This window comes from Dipteris shenzhenensis, chromosome 32, assembly GCF_047967505.1.
Source record: "Dipteris shenzhenensis isolate YYH24624 ecotype China chromosome 32, Dip_SZ_1.0, whole genome shotgun sequence".
NCBI lineage: Eukaryota > Viridiplantae > Streptophyta > Polypodiopsida > Gleicheniales > Dipteridaceae > Dipteris > Dipteris shenzhenensis.
Window position 1 is genome coordinate 16631872 of NC_141627.1, and position 12060 is coordinate 16643931.

Sequence of the window (12060 nt, forward strand, 5' to 3'; positions counted from 1 at the left end):
TAAATCTACCATCACTTCTTATGTGCGACACTCACCTAAGACTATTCATGTAGAACCCCGTCTTGGAAACAAATCCCCACCAAAAGAAGTTGCAAGTGAAGTTATAACCATTGAATCTGACTAGTTGTAAAATAACTTGCAAAAGTTATTATTGGATTGAGATTTTTAATTATTGCAAGTATAAAGAAATTTGCATTTTAAACTTTGCGTTATTATTATAAATATTAATGTTTATTTGATGACTTTAAAAAGTTAGAAATAATGCTTCAAATATATATCATTGTATGCTTGTATCCAAATTATTAATGTTGAAGTGAGTTGAATTGTCAATAGTTAAGTTGCATTTCAAATATTGAGTAGATGAAATTTGATATTCAATTGAAAATGCTTAACAGTTAAATAATATTGTATTGTTGAATGTATAACTAGTAGAACTTAGAATTAAATGTTGTCTTCTTTTTCATTTTACCAATGTTTAATCTTACTTAAACTTTAATTTGTATTGGCAGTAAGCAAAAATCTTCTCTCAAAAGAAGATAATGACAAAGTGAACTCATTCAATGGGGTTAACTTTTTCCAGAACATGCAATTTTCACCACATAATTGCCCATCCAATGCAAAAGCCATAATTGCATCCAAAGACAACTTTGTGGGAGGGGGGAATTCTTTAGTATCACTAGGGATAAGCCACCTATTTGATTGTACACCACATAGATTTGCTTTTGAGGGCAAACTACTTTGCAAGTATGGTACTTACAAAGTGGTAAACCCTAAATATCCTACATTCTTGAAAGGAGATTTCACTGATAAGAATTGTTCTCATACAATTACATTGCTCATTCCTTCGACTTTTATTCACCAATTTGTAAATATTTTACAAGCCTGGAGAATTTTATAGAGTACAAGGAGCAATTGTAGTTGCAAAAGGGCCAACAGATGGAGGTACATCAAAATTTTCTCTACTTGTTGATGCAACTACTTGCATCATTAGAGGGGAACCTTTTGAGGGAAATCTTTGCTTGTTGCCAGATCATTTTCTTTGCACATATGTTCCTTAGGCAACTAAAAATATAAACTTTGGAAAATTAAATGTTTCGAATGTTATGGAAACTATTGCAATTGTCATCATAAAGGTTGCAAGTGATGAAGGTATAGCGGATCAAATTATAGTTGCGGATGGACCTCGAGACCAAGATAGAGTAGCGGTAAGTATTCAAGCTTATTGATTGATCACAAAATATTGTTAGGTCTATAAAATTGTCTAACTTTTGTGAATGTTTCCTTGTTTATTGTTATAGCTATCTTTTGTCAAAGAACGAAAAGGCACCCTCACCCAACTAGTACAAGAGTTTAATGAAGGTGTCGTTATGTACGTACTCAAGAATGTGTCATTCTTGAAAGCAAAAGGAACAATTTGCATCTTTGACTTCATGATTTTAGTGGAGTTGCCTGATGGCTCAATCAAAGATGGCTTGAAACAAGCTTTTGTTAGCCAGGTGGCAAGACTGGCAAATGGAACGTAGGTAAATTTTCCATATGCATCTTAATTTAGGAAAAAATATGTTTGAATTGGATTACATTAATCTTCATCTCATTGTAGGTATTTGGTGTTATGCACTTCACAAACATCAATGCAAACTGTTTCAATTTGTTTGCGAATCACGTGGAGGTGTTCATGTTAGTCGAGGTCCTCTTCATCCATATTGCTTCACTTGCAAGGGGCCTCAAGTTATAGCACATGTTCCCTACTTGAGTGAAGATATTGTTCAGCACACAGGCAACCATGTGCCTATTCATATCAAAGGCCCGTACGTTGACATTATCCTTTCCTTCGGTATTCCTTTCGTGGAGCTTTACGAGTAGGACCTCATGATGGCTCATGAAAAGCTTAGAAGTTGCAAGCCTAGTGGAAGTTTCACCGTCAACAGTTCAGGATATGTAATTGCTTTTGAGGCAAATGCATAATAAGATGCCTCTAATTGATTCTCTCAATTGTAGTTATTTATGCTTAATGAGTTTGCTTTCTCTCATCATTTCAAATTTAAATCTTTTGCCTTCGCTCATTTCTTTGCTATCAACCACAATGAATGCAATGGAGATAGAAGAAATTCTTCGCAAAAACCAATTCTCACAAAATAAGGTCTTCATGATGAAAAACCCTCTCAACTCAAATACACTTACTCATATTCTATCGTGTCCTCTTTCCTTTTACTTGTCTTTAATATAAAAACAAAGTGCTGACAAAGATAGCAATAGGGAATAAGAAACAAAGTGATGTGAAAGGATTGTTACTTGATGAATCAACTGATCCTTACACAATCACTCTGTTAACACATTTACAAGGTAAGCGTGTTTACAACATATGGAGTAAAGATGAAGACTTGTGTTTGCATAACCTCATTCAGTAATTTCCAAGTTCCCCAGCAAAGGAAATTGCATTTCATTTTTTTCAACATTCTTTTCAAACAAATCATACAATGCAAAATACTTTAAATAAAATATACAAGATGAGAAGAGCAATACTACAACAAAATCTTCCACTCGAACAAAATATTACAGCAATGAGGAACAAGCCAAAAACCTAAAGAGAAAAAGAACAATATTATCTCATGCTCAAAAATATGCAAAGAAGATTCTTGATACACCAAGTTTCCCATGCAGTTGTTGTGGAATATTAACATTTCGAGCAAAATTACAAATACTAAAAGAGGACGAGTATTTTCCTTGTATCTAATGGAATACACGAATCAACAACTTAATCAAGCAAAGCTTTTCTATGCAATGTATAGTGTATGCATAAACAATCTTTGGGAACAACGCATGAAATACATCCAAAGTCTTTAAGCAATGGAAGATGAAATAGAACTGGATAGAAACAACATTGTCAAAGATGAGGTTGTAATCGACACTTTGGTCCACTGCATCTACAGCAGCCAACAAGTAGTTGACTATGAAAACCAAACAATTGCTGTAGCACCATCAGAAGGCTTCTCCCCACTAGGCATTTTCAAGGACAAATTCTGTGAAGAGCTCGCGTATCCAAAACTTTTTTTTGAGACCCCCAGGCATACAATATTCCTGAATGTGCCTCCTACCAAACCATAATAAAATGGGGATTAATAAACAAAGATAGATGCTTTGCACTTTCAATAGATAACATTTTTTACAAAATAATGAAAATTTTTGTGAGGCAAATATTATCTTCATCTTGGATTTGGATGCGCAAAGGCCAACCACAAGGGAGGTCACTCTAAGCAAAGGATGTAGTAAAAGTAGATACTAACATTAAGAAACTCTTGCAATCAAATATAGGCTATCATGGCTTTACCCACATTCGAACATCAATAGACTACAAATATTATCTTCAAAAAAATCTTTTTGCAATGGTAAGGCAATTGGGAACACCAACTTTCTTCATCACATGGTCATCAGCAGAGAAACTTTGGAAACCACTTATAGATAGCCTTCATAAACTAAACCCAAATAATTGTACCACTGACCAAGGCAATTCAAACGCCAAACTTAGAAACCTTATATGCTGAAACCCAGTTACTACAGCAAGATATTATGTCCATAAATTCCAAGCTCTTAAAACATTGCTTCGCAATGACCCATCCATCCTAGGGAAAATGAACGACTTCTTTTTTGTCACAAAGTTTCAAAATAGAGGAAGCCAACATGATCATGGTCTCTTGTGGATAGAGAGTGCACCTATTTTTGGAATTTCACCAAACAAAGATATTGAAACTTTTGTTGATAAATACATTACTACAAACATATCTTTGTTTCTATTTGAAAATAAAGAAATTCAAATTCAAATCCAAAGACATAAGCAACGCAGATTTGGTTTCCCAAGACCCCCAATGAATATAACAAAGATTATAATTCCATTAGAACTTGATTCAAATGACAAGGCTCTAAAGAAAAACATGAATACAATCAAGTCATTGCTACTAGAGGATTTAACATTGTCACTAAACTATCTCTTTCTTAGCAGCTACAAAACTATCTGAACAAGAATACATTCAAAGCTTACGTTCTTCTATTACACAACCCACAATTTCTTTAAAAGGGATCCTAAAGATATATATACAAACAACATTGTCTAATTTATGGGGAGCAAACACTGATGTACAATTTATACTAAATCCACATGGGGCTACTGCATACTATACATCGTACATGACAAAGATAGATAAAGAGACTATTGAAAGCTGCTATGTCACAAAGTATGGCAGAAAATGCATAGCCCAACGAATGCATCAGATGCATAGGCAATGCAATTTTAAATACTCAGCACATAGCTTGCAATAAGCTATATATTTATCCCTCTCACTACCGCTTTCGACATCATCTAGTCGCTTTCAATACATCAACACAAGCCCTCCAGAAAAATGCACATTGTTGTTGAAGAGACGAAACAATTAGAACAACTAGGCCTAGATAGTACAAATATCTTCTTTGACGATATCATTACCAAATATTTGAGGCGCTTAATGAATCTACACCACATTTGTGTAGCAACCTCTGCTAGTCAATACACCCTCTCACCAACAAAACATAAAAAATGAAAGAAAGAAAGAGTTATACACTTCAACAACTACAGTGTGAACACTGATCCAGAAAACCACTATAGAGAACTATGCACTTTGTTTCTACCATATCACATTCATGAACCATCTCTTGATGACATAAGTACTACATGGCACGACAAATACAACGATAACAAAGAAGCAATAGGAAAAAATAGAGCACATTTTATCAAAATTAATAGATCTCTTTCACCTAACCGTTCAAATGAATCCAATACTACAACAATCCAATGACAAAAATTTAAATATGTACATCGATATGCCAAAAACAAGAAAAGGAAATCCAACACCAAAAACATTTCTCTTAAAGAATAACCTAACTACACAAAATGACTATTACACCACATTCAGAAAACTAAAGAACCAATAATGTCTAATTGTCAATGACATCATGTTGAAAAAAAGATTAGATTCAACACAAAAAATTCATCTCTTTTTGATTGGTAACGCAGGCATAGGTAAAACTTTCACATTACTACTCATTGTACAAGTGCTTTCGAGATATTACTCACACAAGCAAACTACCAACATTGAATTGCCAAAAGTTTTGTTGCTTGTGTATACTAGCAAGGCAGCCTTCAATATTGGGGGAACTACTATTCATGCAGCTCTCCATTTGCCTCTTATGGCATCCCATTACACAACACTTTCAGCGGAGAAACTCCAAGAACTATCGCAACTTTACAAAGACTTGGAACTAGTGGTATTCGATGAGGTATCTCTAATTGGGCATAGCACACTAGTCAATGTAGATTTGCGCCTTAGGGAAATCAAATAGAACCACATGCTACCATTTGGGGGGGTAGACATACTATCGTGTTGAGACCTATGCCAAGCAAGCCCCACAAAAGATTCATGAATTTTTATGGAAAAAATAACAAACAATTCAAAAATGTCTACCTATTGGGAAGAGAATGTACTCCTGTATGAGCTAACCACCCCTATGCGCCAAATATTCAAGTGCTAAATAAAATAAGAGTGGGAGAACAAACTCTCGATGACATAACATATATAAACAAAAATTTCTATCGCAAGCCAATACACAAATAAGACATACCTCACTTATTCTACACAAATGCAGCAAAAGACATTCACAACAAAGAAGTATTTGAATTGCTAACAACAAGCCCATATATCATTCGAGCAACTGACAAAAAACCAAAAACATGTAGCAAAAAAATAGTGATCCTAGAAGACCCTAAGAATACTGCTGGACTACACAAAATATTGCACTTGAAACCTAGAATGATAGTAGAAATATGCTCTGGCAATTTGGACATTTTAGATGGCTTGGTCAACGGTGCAAATGGATATTCAAAGACTCAAGTGAAAGTACAGAACCACATGTTCTTTGGGTTCTCTTAAACAATACCAACATCGGCAAAATGGCTCGTCTCAACAACAAGCACATCTACACCGATAAAATCTCGTCCAGTTGGACACCAATACATCCAATCACACATGAATTCCAAATAGGGAAAAACCACTTGAATGCTATATCTAGGACACAATTTCCAATACAACTGTTGTAAGAACAATCCATCGTTCCTAAGGGCTGTCCATGGACTCCTTGCATTTGATCCCTCCTCCATCAAATCTCATGGTCTTACACACACAGCTCTATCTCGCGTACGCAACCCCCAAAATTTGTTCATCACTAATCCAATTGAAAATAAACACATCAAAGTTGATCCCAATGTTCTCAAAGAAATTGAGCGCTTGAAAAAACATAGATCATGGAATACAAAATCAAATTGACTTCTCCAACTGTGATATCAGCGTAAAGACTTTGTAATCACTCAATACTAGAGCTTTGAAATCACACTTTCAAGATATCATTAATGACAAGAGTCTACTAAATGCATCAATACTTTGTTTTCAAGAATTGCATAACAACTCTTCAAACCTACTCCACTTGCCAGATTTCAAAACTTTGCAAAGAACAAATGGCATTGGAATTGCAACATGTTACAAAAACGACCTCCATTTGTTAAGAGAACAATATATCAAACAAAAAAAAAAAGTGAATGCTTACTAACAATTTTCTCAACTAAAACAAATGAAGAAATTGCTATTATCAATGTATACAATTCATCTTCAACATTAACCACAACACTTAACTCTTGCTTTGATGCACTACTTATCGATATACAAAAACCCACAAAAATAACAATCCTCAGAGACTTCAACATCAACTACCTCAAATCAAACAATAGAACAAAAGAACTCTCCACATTCATGTCCAAATGGAACATGACACAATGAATCCAACAACCAACTACAATACACGGCTCTACTATAGATCATATTTGGACAAATCAACCACAAGATCACTACATTTATGGCACAAGCTTTATTTATTGGAGACCAGTGAATTTATACAAACATAGATATCCTATCTTTGGAGGCATCATGTCGCTTTCGCCTTTGGCATGCTAATATCACAACGTGGCGGAAAACAGTCTCCCTCCTTCAGCTGGCCCCTGTCGAGTTTCTCTCGCTATGGCTTTGATTTATCCAAGAGAATGGCTCCTACCACCCTCGATTGCATTCTCTACAGTAGCCAGGACACTCTCCTGCCATATCTCCTTCCAACTTCATCTCAACACATCTTGGGCGATCATATGGAGCCTTTGGTTCTCTACCCTTTTGTCAGATTTTCTGCTGTACCAGAGCATCACTGTTGTAGATTCTCTCTCCGTTCAAACTCTAAGCAGATGCCATCCATTTTTGCGACATTTCTCTTATGCAAAAGCCTGATCTGTCTGCATGCTTCGACTGTGCGGGCTCCAATTATTTGATCATGTTTGTGACAGGTAGTTCTCTCTTCCTGCTCTGTGCTTCTATCTTCTCAGGTTATGGGCCGACAGTATAGGCTGCCCCTCTCTAGTTATTCCTTTGGTTTACTCAGGGCTGGAAATGCAATCCACAACAGGTTGTATCAGCTGAGTGCTGTGACGGAAAGTCCTACCCCTGCGGTGAAGGTTTTTAATGAGATTTCACTATCCAAGACAAACAACTTGTTGCATATGTATGCAAAAAGAGGGAGCATGGTGGATGCTCATCATCTGTTTAAGACAATGCCAAAGCGTGATCTACTGTCATGGAACATTATGATTCTAGGGCATGCCAAGCAGAAAGAGGGTGCACGGGGGTTGGAGTTGTATGAACTGATGCACCGTGAAGGTGTCAAACCGAGTGATCGAACTTTTGTCGGTCTATTGAAGGCTTGCAGTAGCCTGGCAGAACTGGAAGAGGGAAAGCAATTTGATGGTAAATGTGTCAAAATAGGATGCTTGGAGAAAGGACGAGCCATCCATTCCCAAGTTATAATGAATGGTTTTGAGTCAGATGTTTTTGTTGGAACGACGTTGGTGGATATGTACGTCAAATCTGGCAGCACAGAGGATGCACGGTGTGTCTTTATCAAATTGCCTAATCGCAATGGGGTTACATGGACTACCATGATATTGGGATGTGATGATCAAGAAGACAGTTTGGAATTGTATGCACAGATGCACCAAGAAGGTGTTGAATTGACTGCTGGACCCTTTGTTGGCGCATTGAAAGCTTGCAGTAGCCTAGCAGCACTGAAAGAGGGGAAACAAGTTGACGGGAAGTTAGTGAAAGTAGAATGTCTAGAGAGAGGTAGAGCCATCCACTCGCAAGTAGTAAACAGTGGACTTGAGTCAGATGTATATGTGGGAACTACCTTGGTCAACATGTATGCAAAGAGTGGGAGCATGGAGGATGCACGGCGTGTTTTTGATCAATTGCCCAATCGTAATGTGGCTACGTGTACCACAATGATCCTGGGATATAGCAAGCAGGAAGAGGGTGTGCTGGCTTTGAATTTGTATGTGCAGATTCAACATGAAGGTGTCTCCCCAGATAATCGAACCTTTGTTGGTGCATTGAAGGCCTGCACTACCCTGGCAGCACTGGAGGATGGTAAGGAAGCTGATGGGACATCTGTAAAAGTAGGATGCTTGGTGAAAGGTAGAGCCATCCACTCCCAAGTAGTAAAGGGTGGCTTTGATTCTGATGTTTTTGTGGGCAATACCTTGGTGGATATGTATGTGAAATGTGGGAGCATGGAGGATGCACACAGTGTTTTCGATAAATTGCCTCATCGTGATGTGATTTCTTGGAATGCCATGATCCTGGGGTATAGCAAGCAGGAACAGGGTGTACAAGCGTTGGGTCTGTATGCATTGATGAACAAGGAAGTTGTTGAAGCGAATGATCGAACCTTTGTTGCCACTTTAAAGGCATGCAGTAGCCTGGCAGCACTGGAAGAGGGGAGGCAAACTGACGGGAAATATTCAAAAACGGGATGCCTAGAGAAAGGTAGAGCTGTCCACTGCCTAGTAATAAAGAGTGGTTTTGAGTCGGATGTATTTGTGGGAACTACTTTGGTGGATATGTACGTGAAATGTGGGAGTATGGAGGATGCTCGGCGTGTCTTTGATGAATTGCCTCAATATAGTGTGGTTACGTGGACTACCATGATCTTAGGGTATGCCAAACAGGCAGAGGGTGTGCAGGCTTTGGGGTTGTACACACAGATGCACCAAGAAGGTGCCCAACCAGGGGCACGAACTTTTGTTGGTGCATTGAAGGCCTGCAGTAGCCTGGTGCCGCTAGACGAGGGGAAACAAGTTGATGTAAAACTTGCGAGAATGGGATGCTTGAAGAAAGGTAGGGCAATCCATTTCCAATTAGTAAAGAGTGGCTTTGAGTCAGATCTATTTGTGGGAAACACATTGGTGGATATGTATATGAAATGTGGGAGCCTAGAGGATGCACAGGATGTCTTTGATGTAATGCCTCATCGTGATGTGGTTTCTTGGAATGCCATGATCTTGGGGTATGCTGAGCAAGAAGATAGTGAGGAGGCTTTTAGGCATTATGTGGAAATGCAAGAACAAAAACTCTCACCAAATAGCTTCACTTTCATTGCCATCTTGAAAGCATGTGGCAACTCAGTAGCTCTGGACACTGGAAAGGAACTCCACTCTGAAATTAGCAAGATTGGCTTTGACACCACTGCACTTGTGGTAACAAGTCTTGTTGACATGTATGCAAAGTGTGGGAGCATGGTTGATGCCCAACAGCTTTTTGATACATTGCCCAAAAGGGATGTTGTACCATGGAATGCATTGATTGCAGGGTATGCACATGAGGGAGAGAATGAACTTGTGTTTCATTTGTTTGAAAGAATGAGGCAAGAAAGCATACAGCCAAACAGAGTCACATTTCTAAGTGTTCTCACTGCATGCAGTCATTTGGGTCTAGTAGACAAGGGTCAAAAGTATTTTCAGGCGATGAGCAGACAGTACGGCATTGTCCCGACTATTGAGCACTACGCTAGCATGGTTGATCTGCTTGGCCGTGCAGGACAATTGAATCAGGCAGCCCTGATGGTGGAGAGAATGCCTTTCCAACCTAATGTTGTTGTATGGTCTACCATGTTGGGTGCTTGTCAAAAGTGGAAGAATGTAGAGGTTGGAAGGGATGCGTTTGAAAATGCGGTGGCATTGACAGAAAGACTTCCTGCAGCATATGTGTTGATGGGAAACATATGTGTGGATGCTTGACATTGTTGTGGAGCATGATTCATGTAATGCTCAAACAAAGAGGGAGTTTGTGGACCAATATTGCCAGAATAGTGCATACATGAGTGATGGAGAAACATACAAAAGCAAAAGTACGCATATTTATCCAAGGCTGAAGGTTTTTACTTTTTGAGAGGATAAAACAGGTGTGCTTGCTTTGGGCTTTGTTTTACAAGACATATCTGATGATAAGATTGTGGGCAAAGTGAGAGATTGTGACTATGTGTTGTGCTTAATGAGTGGCATTGTGATGATTGCTATAAGGCCACTGCTCGTATCTCTAAGTTGGAACAGAAATGATCCTTCGGCAGAGTTGCAAGACAATCTCCTAAATATGAGGATAGTGAGTGTTCTTGTGGGGACTATAAGAGATAACACTGTGCCTATAACAGTGTCCCTCGCCTCTTCTACCCACAACTTTGCCATGGTCCTTGGACGATCGTGGAGTGGTGGTTAGCAGGATCGAGTTAATTGGTTTTGGATATTTTGCATATAGGGAGGAGGATGACCAGCAGCATGGGAAGGAATGAGATGAGGCCACGTGGGCAGAAGCAGCCGCCTGCCAGGGGGCAGATCTGAGAGAGAAGAGGTGTGTGTGGGCCCCATAGTTTTTTCATACGTTACCATACGCATACGTCATACGAGTACGGAAGTATGATTGGAGTATGGTTCAGCCCTTGGGGCTGAAACATACGTGACCCTAGTTTTACCCCAAAAATTTCAGAAAAGTATAGATTGATCATTGATCATTGTACACATTAAATTGACATAGAGGTATTAAACTGAAACTTGAAACTTGTATTAATTTTAAAGTCATCACTCATGAGTCATGAGTCGTGAATCGTGATTCATCATTCATGAAAGACTCCAGCCTCCAGAGGCCGTAGTCATCTGGATTCTAGATTTTTGGGGCATGTGCCCTAGTTTTGTGGGCCAACAGGTCCTTGTTTTGAGCCCCAGAAGGGGCGCATTTAATGGGCCAGAGGGGGCAAGTTGACCGACCAGCAGCTCGGCCATTTTAGGTCTACTGGGTCGGTTGGTTGGCCAGCCCTCGAGGCCTATAAAAGGGAGGCCCTTGTGCCCTCATTCATAATCACTTGGAGCAGCCTTGGAGGAGCACCAGCAGCAGTAGTTGGGCCTCATCTTGGAGGTGAACCTGGCTGGAGATCTGCAGACTTAGCTCACTCAGGCAGCAAGGTGGAAGGGATCTGGATGGAAAGTCTACTTATGCTCGAGGTGGAGCACGGGGGCTCGAGTCTAGAGATAGCCGGCAGGTAGGAGGACCTTGTGGTAAGATAAGAGGACCACACCATTGGTGGGACTCTGGATTTATCTCTTTTGTATTGTGTCCATAGCTTTGGACGGAAATATATTATTTTGGTGTCTTCTATATCTGGCTGGTTCATTGTCTACTGATGAGTCTACACGCCTATGCTATGCACATAAGTTAAAGAAGTTTTGTGATTCCACACCCCACACCACACTATGTGAGCTCTTGGGCTATTCTATCATTCATCTGCTGTGCATACCCTCTGTTGATCGATTACCCTCTGTTGATCGATTTCTAACATGGTATCAGAGCCCAAGTAGGAGGCTCATAGGAGCCTGAAGGCAGGGACCTTGCTGAAGGACGACCCTGATTCAGAAGCTCTTGGGAATCGACTTCCACGACTGGAGGACAGTGCCCTTGCGAGGAGGGTGACTCAGGTTCAATTAGGTGCATTCAGAGTTCTGGTCTACTGAGTTTGTTCGACTTTACTGTGTGGTTTAGCAGCAAAGATGTCGATCTCTTTAGCCTCTTCAGCCCTTGCTCTCCCTTCCTCCCTCAAATTTCTCTTTCATTATCCCTA

The 12060-nt window shown here is 39.3% G+C and overlaps 1 protein-coding gene across 1 annotated transcript; it reads left to right on the forward strand.

Moving 5' to 3' along the window:
- Positions 1–7013: 7013 nt before the first annotated feature.
- Positions 7014–11075, forward strand: LOC147880372 (pentatricopeptide repeat-containing protein At2g33680-like). The gene is made up of 2 exons (XM_087371109.1): positions 7014–7408; positions 7528–11075. The coding sequence occupies exons 1-2, from the start codon at positions 7362–7364 to the stop codon at positions 10190–10192; spliced, it is 2712 nt and encodes a 903-aa protein (XP_087227235.1). The 5' UTR covers positions 7014–7361; the 3' UTR covers positions 10193–11075.
- Positions 11076–12060: the final 985 nt, after the last annotated feature.